Below are 18,048 nucleotides of genomic sequence, written 5' to 3' on the forward strand. Positions count from 1 at the left end.
ATACATACTGTATGTAGTGTATGTTGGTATTTTTCCTTTTGTGTTTCTTTAGGAACCTGCATCATCCCATAGTTACATTCAAGCCATTCATCTTTTACAGCTGCATTGTAACTCTGTTCTGTAGAGCAAGAATTACTTGCTTAGACTTCAAACCGCTGTTAATACAGTATTAATACAATATCCGTGGCTCTCCTCAGCCTACTGAAAAGGATTTTAATCATAGACTTCTTTCAGTATTTCAAGTCAAATCTATTTTATTGCAACATTTAATACATGTTCAAAACCTTAAGCATACCCATAGTCAGCTGTGTAATTTCTTATGTGTATCCTTTACCTTTTCAAATATGTAAGATTTAATATTATTCTGAAAACTAATATAAAAAAATATTGTACTTATTTACATGTGTGATATTCCTGCTTATGTACTGTAGTAGCATCCATTTTTGCTCTAAGTATAGGCTATGTCTAACATCACCTATAAAGTTCTTTCTCAACAAGAATGTCCCGTGGAAATCTAGTCTACGATTTCAGGTGTTGTATTGGAGTAATCTGTTTATAACGTGTTTATTTCAACCAAAAGCACATTGCCAAATACGTTATGCAAAAAAAATACAAAAGAATGACATGTGTCTGATATATAATTTGTGTGTTTTAAACTATAGATCGTTTGATGAAAATAGCAATTGAGGAATTTTAACGCTGGATCTTTCTGAAGTTTTTCATACGTAACAATCCAGTCCGGATCACGGACAAATAATGTAAATGGATTGACTGTTGGGCGCAGGTGATGGACAAGACCGCACACGTGCTAGGGTGCTAAATGCAACAGATTTGTTATTATATCCTGAAATATTACATTTCAGCAATGTATAGGACAATCAAAGATGACCTTTTTTTGGAAGATTTGAGAAGAGGGCAAATGGAAAACCATCAAAACCACGGTCAGATTTGCGAAGATAATGATGAAAACAATTAATGATTATGTGGACCTACTGTAGCAAGACATTGAATATAGATCACATTGGACTTTTTTTTCTCAACGGATACTCACCGATATTACAGAAGTTGCAGCGTTAACCACGCCAACCTACCCCGGAGGATGGACTGCGCGTAATCTTCTGTGCACACAAGCAAGGTCTGTAAGTAGGCTACGCTAAATCTCTAAAAGAAAAGGGTGCTACAGGCGGCACATGTCAATGTGACGCTGTGATTGTTCTTTTAAACGTAGTGTGACTAATAACACTAAAGGGAGTAAAAGGTAGTGATGTGGTCATTGTTATTGTTGGTGATGGTGTTCTGCAGTTTCACACTCCGTAATTGCTATGAAATGGAGCCAGGATTTAAGAAGCAAACTGGTACATTCAGTGGCTTTTGCATAGAATCAAATTACAGCATATTGAACTACGTAATTTAAAAGACCAACACAATATAAGCATATATATATATAAATGCATTTACAAATGTTTTAAATTATGCTGTTATTTTCCTCTGAGTTTACTTTCCCTCTTGAATATCCCCATGCACAATTAAAAGACCGAGAGCTTGGAAATTAACCCCCTTTAATGTGGGTAAAAAATGTCAATTCCCCATCGTCCACAAAATGAAAGCTACAACAATAAATAACTTGTGAGACTTAATCCCCTGAACCACAGCTATCTAATGCTACATCAGTGTATCTTATGTAAACGGGGATTTCTCGCATAAATAACATGCCACATCTGGCCCCTTTGCTTAGCTGCTTCTTAGTTACCAAACGATTTATTCGCGGCATCTTTCTGTAGGGCGAGCTGTGAACAATAATAATAGATAGAAAATAAAGAGCCGTTTCTTTTATACTTTAGCTGTTGCTGGTGGAGCTTTTGGTTTACTTTTTCGGCTGGTACTACAAACGAAACTAAAGCACACGTTGATAACGATATGAAAGAAGAAGAAAAAACAAATAGCCAACAGCAACGTGAATAAGAAAGTTAGGTTGAATCGGCTAAAAGCACCATCAAGGGGAGCCGTGTTTGCACTCATGACCAATTTATTGCCGATGAACATATGGCCAATATTTTGTCTAACGTCATAGTTGGGGAAAACAAACATCATGCAATGTTAGCGAGAGAGCAAGAGCAGTGCCACTTGGGCAGCTATGCAAACGCACTTGGACAATATCAGAAGAGGAGCACTTGCTTTCTGGGTATATAAAGCACATCACCCTTATCTCTGCACGCACTCCTGACTTCCATTTGGAGATATTTCATTAACTCCAAGCTGTCTGAACGCTGGCTACACCACTCTGCCCCCTTCGTCAGTCTCCAGGTGAGCACAATATATGTCTTTATTATGTTTAACCCTTTCATACGCCATTTTAAGCCATGAAGCGAAGCTTAACAACACTTGAGGTGCTCTTCTTTTCCATACAAAATTACCTGAAGTTTTTTTTTTCTGCCAGGAGATTTGAATACGTGTGTGTTTGTATCAGATATTAGTTTATCTTCTTCGGTGAGCTCTGTTTACATATTCTAAACAAGCAATGTGCTAACTTCATTGTTTTAAATGATAAATTCAAAATGAACCTAATCCGAAGGAACATCACTCCATTCATTACTTTACCCTTAAGATTTGCGTTCGTCTGTTGACAAACGTATCTCTAGCTAATTTTTTTAACATTTCATAAAGCGTGTGGAACAGAGAACAAAGCCATTGCTTCATTCGATTTTTTGAAAAAGCTTACCGACAGCTGTTTCAGATGCGTCATTTGTAGAATCAAATAAAATGAGTTTATGGCTCAGAGATACTACGTGAAAGTTAAAGTTTTACCAAATGGAGCAAAGATGCACCACGTTACCACGTCACAGGTATTCCCTTAATATTTCAAGAGATAAGCCACCGGGGTCAGTTTCCATTCAGCAGTCCTTAAATATAAATATTTCATATTGAATTCAATGCCCATGACCACGTCAGGAATTACAGAAATCGTTAGCAATGTACAACGGAGTTTCAACTTTTCTCGGATTAAAATAAAAAACTGTCGAAGAGGCTGCGTAGGTGTCCCTTTCTGAGCACTCAACATACAGAAAACGTCTCACGGAGGGCGTGATTCTTTGGTGATCTCATAAATTCATTGCTCTCAGTTCATTGCTTTTTTAAGGATTGTTTTTGAAGAAAAATGTTGTGGACAATTAATCCTAGAAAAGTCCAAAACTGCTTGATGGTTCATGCCGATATACCATGTGAGATTCATTGATTGTAAAATGAGCCAATAGTAGTTTTTTTTTTCTCTGTGTCTTGGTAGTGTACAATGAATATCAGTGTGATGTATTACAACATTTGCCAGAATTATATATATAATTATAATACATACAGGCCTTTTCAGTTCAATCACGCCACACCAGGTTCCTGCTCGCCTGTTAATCTTTTTTTTGTGTTGTAAATCGATGAGCTTTTCTCGCGACGATTCATCGCTGTGTCAGTAGAGTTCGCTAGAGTATTGCAAATGTCTTAACAAAAGTCATTATGTTCCAGATGCATATATTTGTTTTTTTATATATTTATATTCATTAGACAGTATTTTAATAACAGTACAGACTTCTGCTTCGAAATGTATTTACATATTTAAATATATATATACATAGGGTATGTATGTATACCCACATACACTACTAACTTTTTGATGTTTTTATTAAATTTAAGCTATTATTTTGTAACAAAATCCCCTTTCCAGCTATTCTTGTTGAATGCATACATTGGCACAGGAGCCTCATTTATACAGTAATTAATTTCAAGCAAGTCACAACTACACTTACCAGTGATTCTTAACTCAGAGGTATTCCATTGGACACGATTTAAATAAGATATTCAGCAATTTGTTACAGAAAAGCTGATAAAAGGCTGTAACGGCAAGTTTAACACAGTGCTGCGCGAAATTCACCGTTACAAATAAACTGGTAGTTTAACAAATAAAGGCATTTCCTCGGGGCATAGGCACACGCTAATCTCATTGTGACATGTTTAATCATTAGAGAAAGGCAAGTGAATAAAAGCGGAACGTTTGCCTTCGAGCGAGAAAAGGGTTTAGATTTCCGGAATGAAAAATCTACAAATGATTTGTGCCGCAAGGTATCCCCAGAGCGATCAGTAAGTCCCATAAAATAAAACGAAATACTTTTACCTGCATATATATTTGAACTCTTAAAAAAGCTTTTAAATTTAAGCAGTTATCATCACCACCTCAAGGAAAATGAGGTTACCTCTATCAAAGACCTACTTGCTTGCCAAGGGCATCTCAACGCGCTGAAATCCAGCGATTAAAAAAAAAAAACATCAGCGTTATTATAAGTCATGCTCTGGCTTTCTCTCTTCCTTTTAAATGCATTCGAATAGGATTATTACCTTAGAGCATTCCCTGTTCATTTCAAGGCAATACGTCTTTGAAAATGCATACGGATTGCACTGTTGTTATGCTCGGTTTAGATTTTTTTTTTTCCATTTGAGATCAAATGAATTTTTGAAGTCGCATATTGTTAAATGAGCTTGACAGCATTTATCATATAAATACTGATTTATTTATGAGAGGTTAAAAAAACTCGAGACGCTGTGCAATAACACGTAACAAACATTGCAGTAGTAATTTGAAGCTGCATGATGATGATGATGATGATGATTATGTCAGTGTTACTAATATCGTTAAAGCAATACTAATAATAACCTATCCTTTATCTAGCCATAATGACAATGAGTGTCGATTCAGACCCTTGGCTTACTGCAATGAACAGAAGAACAGTAAATACTATCAGTAAATATATATGAAATATCCTATTCGCTAGGTTGTGCCGCCTTTTTCTCTAATGTGGACATTAGCTGCATGTCGCGCCTCATATAAGATCCCCTTTCCTCTTTTCTGCGTTCTGTGTTTTTCTTGTTCTTTTCGGGTGTTGATTGGTTTTCTTCTGTGAAAAAAATATGCTTGCTTTCGCTCTATACTTCGTGTGTTGGGGATTTTGATGGTTTAAATATATAAAAACTCTAGCACAGCGGTACCGTTGACCGAGGAACGAAAAGTATACAGTACCTAGCTTTTGCATAGTATCGATAGTCCGTTATGGTGCAATACGCTTTGTTTGTGTGGAATGAATGAAAACATCGTTTACGCATTTCAGTCATTCAAACAACTGTAATCCACTCGACGTTCTCGACTGTGATGTGTTGTTATATAGACACGCAGCCTTATTTGTGCGCATTCATACACAGCTTACTATATTTAAGGATTTAAATCGGAACCTCTACCAACGCTGTAGCCGTGCCCCTGCGTTGCAGTGTACATTAACGCTGGTCAAGAAAAACAAACGCAGCTTCGAACAACATCAAAAACCAACGTATTCTCTCTTGAGTTTTTTTTTTGTTCCAATGATAGATTAAGTTGCGTAATTGATTCATAAATGATTAAAGAAATTTGGGGATATACAAACCATGTCACTATCCTAAATGGTTATCCCCTGCATAGAGAATTCTCTCTGTGAGATTTAACAGAAACTATCAACATGCGGCAAAATGTTGCCAAAACGACATATTCAACCAAATTGTTTTCTAGCCATTAAGTTGGTACAAACTACGACAGCCAGAATATTTTAGAAAATGACGGTTTTCATTTAAACAAACTCGTTTTGATGGATCAATATACAGGAGTAGATAGATAGATACTTTATTGATCCCGTGAGGGAAATTGCAGTACATATCTCACATTTTTTTAAAAGAAGCTTGTCGCCACTTTGACCAAATGAAAACTGTTAATAAGCGTCTAAGTAGAAAATGCATCGAAGAATCGTTTTGGTACTGTCCTTTTCAAAACCTGACATAGTCGATTTGACAGACTGAACTTCAGCGTGTAAATCGAAAAGAATATTATTCTGTCGGTGGAGTTTATTTACCCTCGTCCCTTTACTCTTCTGCAAGATGCTGGCGATTTCAGAAACTCCACGAGTGAAAGTTGAGCAGTGCTGCTAAATTGTCACTAAAAAGAATGCCTTTCCCTAGTCTTGGTGAAACGGCAGATAGGCTGTGTTTGAGCTACCTGGGAAAGTAAACAGGTAAACACAAGTAGAGGGCTCTTCAAGTGAAGTACAGGCACTTAGCCTGTGCACATTTACCTCGTCTTTTCAATCCCCTTAGTTCAATTGTTCAAATACATCCCCAATAACCACACAAACAGCACGCAACGCGTCCGTTCACTTTATCATCGATACCACAAATAGGATTTGCTGGGGAAGAAGATTCGGAATTATAATGGCTGTTTAAACTATGTTGGCCATGAACATTTGACATTCTTTTCGGGGTTACATCTATATGTACCATAGCCAAGTCGTACATACACTGTGCTTCGGATAACGTGAGTATACCCCCGATCCTGTAAATCCAACAAAACGTATCTATTTTATTTTTGGGGGAGAAATGTCATTTTAGTTCTGAGTATCGAAGGTTTTACCTTAAGTGTCCTAAATGATGGTGTTAAGAAAAAAATACACAGTACTGAAGGTCAGGCGGTAAAGCAGCAAACGGCTTGTCACAGTCCAAGAGTGTTCACTCGCCGTGCAATTCAATGAACCCATTGTCATCCCAGTTTAGACTGCTGCATGATTAATTCTGCTGCAGAAACTCTCAGCCTAGCCTAGGAAAATATTTACCTATCAGGTGGCTCATAACAGTTGATGAAACTGATTCAGCAAAGCAACGCACATGCAGGCAATTTAATTTTTCATTACCGGCGCGTGGTAATGGCATCAGAATGCACTACGAACAGTGGGTGATATAAATGCATTATTATTATTATTATTATTATTATTATTATTATTATTATTATTATTATTATTATTATTATTATTATTATCAGTAGTGGTACTGGTGGTAAATAGGTACTGCTGATCCTAAAAGTGTGTTATGCTGTAATGTAACTACCTCAGTTTGTATTTTGGGTGCTAAGTGCTAAGGCAATGTAGGACGTTATTAGACGTGGGAAAGTTCATTACACTAAAGACTGTAAAATTGAACATATCGCAGCTCTAGAAATCTATAATAATACCTCCTGGAAACTGCAACACAGCTAACGTCAGTTAAATTTTAATGGAGTCGTATTTCATTAAATCCTTCACAGAAGACGTGGCAGTAGTTGGATTTGAGCAAAGTTGTGCATGTTTGTGACCAAAGTAAATTGCTTTATTTCGGCTAAGGATAAGATGTTTTGACACAATTCTTATCTCTGGTAGGAGAGAGGCAGAGAGACAGAGGCGGGGTGTGTGGAGATGAAGGAGTTTCCTTAATATTGTGGTAAGGTTCAGAAATGAATGAAGAGATAGTCCATTGAGAGCAGTTGAATGCCATGACAACTAGGAACAACCTCAGATTTATTCCAAACAGTTAGAACACATTGTACAGGGGCGTCAATCATCTATTATTTCGCCCCTGAAATAAATGCAAAAACTGAGCTTGGACAAAAGCTTCCAACAGGAGCCGGACATTTGTCTACATTTCGCCCATTGTCCGCAGCTTAGCAATCGGTTTGTATTTGTGTTTGCCCGGGTCCGACCACCCAGGATGCGCTGAGGACTTGCTAAAAAACCTGAAACATTGTCACCCACATCACATACTAGATAGGAGGCAGAGAAGCAAAGAAAAAGAGAGAGTGGGAGAGAGAGTGAAGGAGAGAGAGAACAAGAAAGAGAACTAAATAGATCAACAATGACAAATTGCTTTCTTACAAGACAGGGGATATATCTAAAATACCGAATCGAGGCAAATACTTTGCAACGGTATTTATAAATATCGACTGAGATACTTTTGCACAATTTCGAGAAAATAAATATGGAACAAAAATCACCCTATCTTACATTATTGATTTCCTTTAAGTGGCCGATTACGATAATGACAAAGTAGTGGGAGTTATTTTTTTTCCTTTACTAAATAACTTATCTTCTTGATAAATTTGGCCGTACCTGCGAACAAATGTGGTGACTTGCACATTTTTTATTCCGCCCGCTGTCGTAAATAAAGAAGACCAAATATTGTGACATTACTCTATAAACCTGACTTGATCTAGGAAACGAAAGAAGTTTACAATATTGTCAAAACTTAACAAATACGTATCAGCAGTAAACGTTTCAATATTGACTGGTTGAAGGTATTGATCAGAACTACATAATGTAACGTCTAATACTTTTTTCTGAAAACGGACTTTTTCATGAACATTAAGCGTTTTGGGTGGAAGAGGGGAAGTAAGTGCAAGATTTGTTAATTTGCGGTATTTAGTCTAGAATATAATTTAGTGTGGTCAACTGAATTAAACTATTTGGGTAAAAGTACTTGAATCTTTGAGATTACAGTTCGCAAAAGGCTTTGGAACAAAGGTTTTAAAAGCATTTCTTGGTAAGGCACTTTGGTTTCTTTTGAAACAAACAAGAGTCGATGACATAATGTTTAATTTATGCCCCTTGTCCTTAAGCCTAAACCAAAATATTGACCTAAAAGGTTTACATAAATTGGTCTCTTGCCATTTTTAACAATAGCATTTCGTTTAGACGAGCAACGATGATTGAAATAAATAGAGTTTAAAACGGGCTTTTAGACCACAGTTTACCCCGACCTGCCAACAAGCAATTTTCCAGCTTATTGCTTTAATATTTTTACATATGTGGAGAGTATTAACGCAAACGCTTTTCAGGAGCAATTTGTTAAAACGCGCTTTCAAGTATGCAGAGTATAAAGCTACTTGGAGGTCCTTTGTATGTAAATAGGGTGTAAAAAAGGCCCTCCCCGTCTTTGTAATTAATTGACACGTTATACCACTCATCATGTTCTGAAGCACCAATGGTAGAAGCTCGGATCTCCCCAAAACCCACAATTTCACATCTGCAAACACTGTCTTCATCCACTTGACTCCCAAGACCCGCCCACACGTGGCCAACCTTTTGCGTTTTTAATGCTTTTTCACTGCAGGTTCATGTGTTGAGACCAACCTTATATGGACTGATCAGTCCAGTAATGGCTTATTCCCTCCTAGCTCCCAGCAGTAGCACAGTATCCATGAGCCAGATATAGTACTTGAGGCACTTTGGCACTCTTCCTGGACTTACAGAACTGATTCCACTACTTTATAAGCCAATGGTTATCAGCTGTACTTCATGACTTGCTTCAGCTGTAGTTAAATCTCAAACAGCACTAACCGATCCCCTTTTTTCCTGCCTTGATTCCGTTTTGTGTGTTTTGAAACAGCGGATTGCCAAACTGGTGCTGCAACTTTCCTGCATAAATTGCCACAGAATATGTCGTTGACCAACACAAAGACGGGCTTTTCTGTAAAGGACATCTTGGACCTCCCCGATACGAATGATGAAGAAGGATCTATTGCAGAAGGACCGGAGGAAGATACAGAGGGATCAGAAGCGACAAAAACGTCTGGAGTTTTGGGGCAAAGCCCCTTAGAAAACGTGCAAAACCTGCCTTTAAAGAACCCATTTTATGATAATAGTGATAATCCTTACACAAGATGGCTTGCCACTACGGACGGCATTCAATATTCATGTAAGTACCTTTTTAAGAAACAAAAGTTAATTTCTTATTCATCATCGGAGGGCTAGTTCTTTCATTGGATGCAGTTAAACGCAATTGTATTATTATAAGAACGTTCGATATTACAAACGTTTTTGTTATTGCGGTAAGATTAGTAAGTAGCCTTGTAAGGCAGATGTGGAGATGTGAGTTAACTCGTTGTATCCATCGCTAAGCTTGTGAACGCGTAATACATTTTGTATTTTATTTTCCTGCGTGACAGCGGTGCATTAGACCGCTAGTTACCTATCTTCTAAGAATGATGTTTTTTCCTGTTTCGATAGGATTGTTTTATATCGCGATTTGGTGTTCCTGGTTAATTCGTACACGTTGAAAAGTAACAGCCTTCGATATAAAACAAGTATGGAAAAGATCTGGATTATCTTCCCGGTTGTATATAATATGTGAAAAACTATGCGGTTTAAATCGACGAAATTAGCTTTCTGCTTCGGATAGGGTTGCGCACCGAGATTGTGCATTTCTTTTTGTTTTGAGGCGAGATATTAAAGTCAAACCCTGACCGGGCCATTGGGTTTCTAGATAAATCCACATATTTTCATTGTAATCTTTATTTTAATGAAATTACATTTCTTAAAATGCCGTATCTTTGAAGTCGTCGTGAAGGAATCTGATTTCAACTTCATGTGGAGATGCAATTAAATGTTCCCTTTATGTTTTTTCGCGTGCGTGTAGTAATTTGGAGTTATTTTTCCCACGCAGTGCACGGTCTGTCAGCAAACTCCCAACAACAGGACTCATCTGCCAAATCCCCGGAACCTTCCGCCGACGAGTCGCAAGACAATGACAAGGAAACTTCAAGCAACGGCAGTGACTCTGGTAAGAAGAGAAAAAGGAGAGTGTTGTTTTCCAAGGCGCAGACTTACGAACTTGAACGGCGTTTCAGGCAACAGAGGTACCTTTCAGCGCCCGAAAGAGAGCACCTTGCTAGCTTGATCCGTCTCACACCCACGCAAGTGAAAATCTGGTTCCAGAACCACCGGTACAAAATGAAGCGGGCTCGGGCAGAGAAAGGGATGGAAGTGAGCCATCTCCCCTCTCCACGACGGGTGGCAGTGCCTGTCTTAGTCAGAGATGGCAAGCCATGCCATACTCTTAAAGCTCAGGACCTGGCAGCCACGTTTCAGGCTGGGATACCTTTCTCCGCGTATAGCGCCCAGTCGCTTCAGCATATGCAATATAACGCCCAGTACAGTTCGACCACCACTCCACAGTTCCCCACAGCGCACCACTTGGTGCAAACGCAACAGTGGACTTGGTGAACTATTGCAGACTGGTGTTAGCTACCTTTTCAGGATGCGAGAGAGGGGAAAAGAAAAAGAAAAAGAGAGACTTTTGCATTTTGCAGCTTGACCCATATTGACCATTTTATTTCGGGAGATGTTATGTGCGCCATGTTTACAAAGTTTTCGCCATGAAAACCGGGTCCGGGCTCTCCCTAGGTTTAAATGCTCTTGTGATTTTTTGTAAAGTATGTTTGTGTGTTGTAGAGAATTTTTTTTTGTCACTCGTGTATAAAGCACGTGCAGAAACCACTTTAAAATTATAGAGATTTTTATTTCCGGCTCCTTTTATATGGAACTTAAAATATTTATGGCCACGAATAAAATCCTGGCAACTTTTAGCTTATTTTATTATTTTGTTCTTGTTCTTTGTAAATATTTTGTGGTAATTGTTGCCTTGCAGACCACCTTTCAGGGCGATCTAGTTGGATGCAAATATTTCCCAAATAAAAAAAAAAATAACTGGAAAAGAAGTGTCAAGGAAATTGATATAAATTCCATCTATATCTATGTGCATAACAGCTAAAAGTGCGCGTTGATGGGGATCACCGATTTTTATAAGAGTTTTAATAAAAATGCTGTGTTTCAGAAATTACGCTTTGCTTGCGTCTCTTAACTTGCATCATGTGATGGGGGGAAAGTGGTCAGCGCCCATAAAGGAGCATTAACATTATTCAGTGGATTTCAGGTATACTTTTGCAATTCATATTCCATTGCTCCGTGTGTTTTATTTTCTATAGACATGAGTGTTGCGCTCTGCAGCCTGTATAGAAATGCAGACTGAGAAGCCAAAGACGGGCCTTTTTTTTTTGACGACGCATGGGTTGTGCACTTCAGCTTGAAGTGAATCGAGTTACATTTTCCTATATTCTCTGTTTGGCTACTTAAGGGCTAAGCGGGATAAAGTCACTTGTGAAATGAAAAAATAAACCCCACTCACTTAATTTAAGAGGACTTCTTCAGCGGCGAAGCTTGTGATTCCAGTGCTGTTTCAAAGGCGTTTCTTTTGATGAGCTCGAGTTTCTTTACAATTCCGGGTTTTTTTTTTACTCGCCCGTTTTTAAACATTTGATTTTTTTTAAGCTGAAAATCTGGTCTTCTGCCGTTTGACATGAAGGGCTGATGTTTAAAAACGAAGAGGAGAAATGCAAAGCCTGTTGTCTTATAACGGCTCCGTTAGATAACAACAACAACAACAACAACAACAACAACAAAAAAGCTTGACTACAGAAACATGCTCTTACTTTTCATGTAACTGAAATGCAAAAACACCTATTCATTTTTTTAAAAAGAATATACGTTGGTTACAGATGCATATCAACGTGGTCGGCGTTGAAATTATTTATTCTCCACCTTTTTTCCATGTGGAATTATTTTAATTAGCGTGGTCATTAAAAACAATTATCAGTGCAAATACAAAAAAAAATGAATCCCCCATGAATTTCAAGTAAACCTATTGCTGATTATCAGATTTAATTCAATATGTTAAACAAATATGATTCTCCTCAGCGAAGATCTTCCAATGCTTTGGGTTCGCCCCAACAGAGAAATCTTGGGTAAAACAGATGTTAGCTGCCATTCTCGCTATCACTGAGCAAACTGGTAAACTGACAAGCATCGCTAATTATTTACAGAATTCTATCTCTAGGGGCTGAATTTTTGGTTCACTGCAGACCAGCAATTCATTTTCAACGCATCAGGCATTTATAGGATACCTAGAAAGTTGTTTTTTTTAACGCAACGTTTTATTTCGGAATAATTTTAGCAACATACAGTAAATCTTCAGCATATTATATGATAGTGCACAGTCCTTAAAAGGTCTGATTGAATTTAGGAAGCTTTTTAAATTACTCGTTCGCAATTACATTACAATACATTGGAAACACAATAATGAACATACACAAAGCGTATGGGAACTGGAAACGCAATGTATGGATACATATAAAAAGTAAGATTTGTGTGACAACTACATTTTGTATCTAATACAACGTATTGGCCCTGACCCTGACTGTGCTATGATCTTGATGTTCCATAACTCAGTGTTGTGGGTTTAAAATGTGCATTTTCATTGGTATTTTAAAGAGGCTTTAACCCGGGCATCTCGCTCGGCTTATTTTATGATGGTGTACACATTGCAAATGCTTTAGTTGTGTCAGTGAACTATCTGATATATATATAGTTTCTTTTAAAAAAAAAGTTAGTGGACCGCCGATTTCCTGTGATTTTTGAGAGGGGGTATTTTACTTCGCAGCCCAGAGACACCGCTGCAGGGAGACCTTTCAGATTCTCCTTAAGTCAATAAAACGTGTTGATTCTTGTGTGGCCCTAACCTTCGTGGCCTTATATCTCACACTTTGACGGAACAGTTTTGTGCAGTCTATTTTTGCACAATATACAGTAGGCGACACAAAACCCGCACAAAGGGAGGAGGACGGGAGCTGAAGATGTTAGAGGCGTGCATATTAACGAGACGTAGAGTGAGGGCAGACAGGGAGAGAGACTGGAGTTTCTTGGTGCTATTCAGTCCCTTTATTTCGGGCAGTGCATCCCAGAGTCAGGGAGAAGTATCCTTGGGTTTTGTTGTGCCTGTCAGTTGGTGCCATTGTGATCCGTCTTGTAAACGTTGTATTCCATATGGACAGCTGGGCTCGGGGAGGAAGAAAGAGATCCTTCACAAAACCCAAATTGTGTCCAGCTTTCAAATAAAGCATTGTTGTCTCTCAAAGAAAAACGAATTAAAAATTCGTGCTATATCTATTCTGGTGGGGAAAGCATTCACAGATAACAGGGACTCCTTCTTCCGTGGTATATCTATGCTAACAACAGTGCTCTCTTTGCGTTCCCACTCTCTCACTTTTCCTCTTCCAGTCGACAGAATTATTATTGTCTCCTTCCAAAAAATCCGTTGTGCTAAGAACTATTTCAGAACTGTTAATTTCAGGCTGATTTATTTCCTGTTTGTCTCTCTGTACTAGATCGACGCCATATTTTTTTCTGCGGTGCGTTCTATATACAGTATATCACAGAAACTCAAGTTAAAATCTATATCTGAACATTTTCGCCTTAGTTATCGAGAATTGTTATTCTTCACGAAAAAAAAAGTCACAGCTGGCCTGAGGACGTACAGTGAGATCTTCAGAATATTTGCTTGTAATTTTAGCTGAACTATTGCAAGTGTGAGGGGGGAAAAACACTTATTTTGCGTATGCGGAAAGCAGCGGCAACAGTTGTGCAGAAATTGAATGCGCTCTACAATATTAATGTACGCTGTGTAGTTTGTGTAGCTTGTACTTTTCATAATTTGCTTTGTCGGTGAGATAATAGACTTCGTATGAAGGCTACGTGTATAATTATACACTAAGTGCCCAGTTCGAAATATAAATTTAGTACATATCATCTGCGACGAAATGCTATCCGCCTTTTGGGAAACTAGCTATTTTTTTTTTGTTTTTATTTCATTCATTTCTAATAGGCACTTTCATTCTTAGAGTCCTATAAAGATGCGATTAAATACCCGTGCGAAGTTCTTTAAAGCTGTGTATTTCAGTAGAATATCTCTAAAGAACAAAAGACAAATCGTGTATTAATTAATACAGTTACATATTTGGGCGACGTTTGAGGCTCCAGTAAGAGGACTGGATTTTCTTTTTTGATCGATCTGCATTTTTGTTCAGCAACATAACGTAGTAAGAATATATTTAGAATTACTTTCGCAATTTTCAACGAACTTTTGAAAAACGTCGAGATTAAAATAAACGTCATTTTAGACCCGTAGTTGTTTTAAAACAGCACCAAAGCATTTTTTAAAATTGTACAGTTTTGTAGACGCCTGTAGTGGGATACGTATTTACCAAACCGATGAATTATTCGCAAAAGTATTTTGTTCCTAGATGACATTTGAGATTAATGCAATTAGGCAACACTAATGAAATATTTCTATCCAACTATTTAAGGTCTGTCGATTTGTTTATATTGTTAAGCTTGTTGGTTTTGTTCATCTATCCAGAAAGCTACTGAACAACAATGATGAACCAGAAAATACCCTACCGAATGTCATAACGAATCCAACAGCAATTCGATTTAGAATTTATGTCCGTCTTTTGTTGTAAAGCTTGTTTGGTAAAGGAAATAAACATCTTAAAGTGTATTCTTAAGCTTTTAAGTGGAGAGCCGTATTACATGCCGTGAAGTAGAATATTTCAGGAAATATGCACTTGTGACTTTCTAGAGCTTGGCGATAGTGACCCCCTGAACCTCTACATAAATCACTCTTTATCATGTACATCTCCCAATAAACGATGATCTCTAAACTATAATAAGCGCGCCTTTCATTTAAAGGAAGCAATCTAGTTTTATTACCTTCTATAAGATCCAGATTAGATTCACCCACCGCTTTGGCACAGATATTAAATACAGAGTGCCAGGCTTAAGTGTGAAATCAAGTGAGCGTGTCATTGCGAGTTTAAGCCACAAGGTGGAGGCAGAGCTCTTTTATTAGAATACTTTCCCGCTGAGTGTCTTCAAGATGAATGATTCAATTTCCTAAGGAAGGGGTTTCGGCGAAGGTCGTGGCTCTGTGAGTGTGCTGGCTTTGTGTATGCTTTTTTTACAGCAGGTGAGAGGTGCAGAAAGAATAAATAAACAGGATCAGAAAATAACGGATTAAACACAGCGGTTGATACAGATTTCACACCAAAACTGCATTTTGTTTTCCTTCCGTTAGCTTCTTTTAGATAAGTCACTTTGCACACCGGGGCAGCTGTTTTTAAACGGTTAACCATCCCAACTAGTTTTTCTCTTTTTCACTCTTTTATCGTTTTCGTATTTATAACGTCAGGGGATAATAGGTTGCAATAATATTAGTATTTTCCTAAATATCTTGTCTAATACAACAACAGCTAGCAACGACAACAAAATTTAACAACTAAAAGTGAAATCTTAACAAATGTTGTCGATTGGTTTTACTTGTAGTGAATATCCGGGTTATAAATTGAAAATAAATTGTGTTTTAGCCTTATGTTTACAGATGAACAAATTAAAAGTACAAAAAACGAATTTCATGGTGCAATATTCATGTCCAGGTGACGCAATTATTTTTTTTAAAAAGATTTTATTCATATGGTTGAGATAAAGTAAGCTTTTAAAAGAAATCAACGAAGGCGAACTATCCGGCGAAAGATTTGTTATATTTTGTGTGAAGGATTAGTCCGCAGAGTGGCGCACTTGTCTAACACAAAAAGGCCGAACAACTGCTATCATTGTGTCTATATGTACGGGTCGAGATAGCGTGAGGGTTTTATAGATTTACGGATTGAATGCGGTTTCACCTGACAACATGTATATAAAGTGAATATGTTTCGTTACTTTGAGATACGTTATATATACTAAGAACTATTAAAACAATGCTACCGATTCCAGACAGTGCTCTGGCGTTGCTGTTTAATGTCTTTGTATAGTAAGGTTTTTAATGAATACATCTTTTTTCCCCAATAAGTAAATTCATTCATAAATTACCTTATTATTATGATGAGGATGAGGATGTCAACATCGATTAGATATCTAGCATGTTGTTGCAAGCAACATTTACATTACAAATGGCATGTATCAGGAAGAACAGCTCATTGGACCTTTGCTAGATTATTAAATCACACCCGCCAGTTTTTGGTACTCAGATAACGTCTACACATCGTAAACATAGTTTATTCTAAGGACATTGTGAATACGTCTTTTTTACTACTATCGGAATTACCGTTGTAACTACGACTTAAGTATCAATTATGCCATTTTCTTTTCCGTTCAAATAATATTAGACATTTAAAGATAATTTACTCACACATCTCGCTTTTGCCCCCCGCTTACATTTTGTAACTTTTGTGTAAATTCAATCTTCAACTAAGTTTGGAAATGAAATACAACTATTCAAATTTCTAATTTCGTAAGCACGTTACTGCGACGTGACAAATACGTATGTATTTAACAACAATAACAGCAGTGGTAAAAATAGAAACCTCTTAAAAGTTAGAAACCCAACCGTAAAGAGAGATGGCGCCCTGGTACCACAGAAAAGGACCGCTTTGATAAACGTGCCGTTTGTGGATGCAGATATTCGGATACGCATCTCTGTCGTGGCACGATTACATCTCAGAATTTTCCATTATTTTCACTTTTTCGTGGTGACTGACTATATCACGTCTGATTTAGATAAAGCCATTTACATGCCCCCCGAGTATTCCCGTAACATTACACGGCGAAGTTGGCAGCGGGCATCAGCTGCTCTTTTAGGATCGATTTTATTTTTTATTTTTTCGCATAAAAAAAGAGGTCAGAGTTACATGCGATGATAGCAAGACGTTTTTATGAAGAGAAAGAATGAAGATCTGGACTATTTTATAAGGAACGGGTTTATGCGTGCGCATAACCAGAGATTATGCGACCTTTAATGTTCATTACTGTGTTTTAAGAAACTTGCATTGTATACACTGCATCAGATGCCTTTTTTTTTGCAGGAAGAAACGGGTTTGTTGATTTAAAATTGCTTCGCATTTAACATGCCAATTATTTCACCATTCAAGCCATTATAAAGTCAACTGAGGCACAGCTGCTTTTGGTTAGACCTTAGGTGCAGGCCTACCGACAGATTTTCAAGTATTAAGATTATATTCACTTCGCTTTACCTGCATAGATTTCTGTTCCTACGTCATAATGACTCGATTTCACAGCAGAACTGATTGGTTTTCAATGAACCTTGTGCGCCTCTGTGTACTGGGAGTACTAGTCATAACGATTCTTCTTGTCTAGTGCTTCTCGTCGTATTTATTTCCTAAGGGTTGTAGAAACGTACTAATATATCGCACGAGAGAAGTTGTTTGTAGTTACCTTCCGTCGATTGAGGGAATTATTACCCAGCAAATCTTAGTTCATATTGTCTCATTTTTAACGGGAATTATATCCGAGTTTCTGGGTTAAGTTTTAAAAAAAAATCAGTTAAGGCGTGTGACGCCATCTAATGATAATAAGGGCAGCACATCACCGGACCACTAACAACGGTTTGAGAGATTAAAAATGGTGGGTTCAACTAGTCTAATGGCAAGTTGGGGAGTATTCTGTAGAATCCAGTCATATTGCACTCAAGTTTCAGCTCCGTCCAATATATATTCATTCGGTT

General features: G+C 37.6%; 1 protein-coding gene and 1 long non-coding RNA gene across 6 annotated transcripts in view; one reads left to right on the forward strand and one right to left on the reverse strand.

Moving 5' to 3' along the window:
* LOC148675374 (uncharacterized) overlaps nucleotides 1-16,838 on the reverse strand; it is a 38,176-nt gene extending 21,338 nt beyond the window's left edge. For 2 of the 4 annotated variants that reach the window (XR_015935504.1, XR_015935505.1), the window contains exon 1: nucleotides 16,717-16,769. This is a non-coding gene — a long non-coding RNA (uncharacterized LOC148675374). Of the gene's footprint in view, nucleotides 1-1,051; nucleotides 1,358-16,716 lie in introns of those variants that run through there. The other 2 variants (XR_015935506.1, XR_015935507.1) reach the window with 2 other exon arrangements.
* On the forward strand, nucleotides 1,935-11,475 carry LOC148675375 (homeobox protein Nkx-2.2a). Of its 2 annotated transcripts, XM_088626637.1 has the most exons (4): nucleotides 1,935-2,304; nucleotides 7,245-7,305; nucleotides 9,247-9,555; nucleotides 10,303-11,475. In XM_088626637.1, the coding sequence occupies exons 3-4, from the start codon at nucleotides 9,297-9,299 to the stop codon at nucleotides 10,860-10,862; spliced, it is 819 nt and encodes a 272-aa protein (XP_088482763.1). In that variant the 5' UTR covers nucleotides 1,935-2,304; nucleotides 7,245-7,305; nucleotides 9,247-9,296; the 3' UTR covers nucleotides 10,863-11,475. The 2 variants fall into 2 exon arrangements, with proteins under 2 accessions (XP_088482763.1, XP_088482762.1); XM_088626636.1 differs by lacking the exon at nucleotides 7,245-7,305 and having other exon boundaries at nucleotides 1,938-2,304.
* Nucleotides 16,839-18,048: the final 1,210 nt, after the last annotated feature.

This window comes from Lepisosteus platostomus, chromosome 3 (genome assembly GCF_059453375.1).
Source record: "Lepisosteus platostomus isolate fLepPlt1 chromosome 3, fLepPlt1.hap1, whole genome shotgun sequence".
Taxonomy (NCBI): domain Eukaryota; kingdom Metazoa; phylum Chordata; class Actinopteri; order Semionotiformes; family Lepisosteidae; genus Lepisosteus; species Lepisosteus platostomus.

Coding starts and splice junctions, on each gene's coding strand:
- LOC148675375 (XM_088626637.1), top strand. CDS start 9,297: ATGTCGTTGACCAACACAAAGACGGGCTTTTCTGTAAAGGACATCTTG. Junction 9,556..10,302: donor GGACGGCATTCAATATTCAT/GTAAGTACCTTT, acceptor TTTCCCACGCAG/TGCACGGTCTGTCAGCAAAC.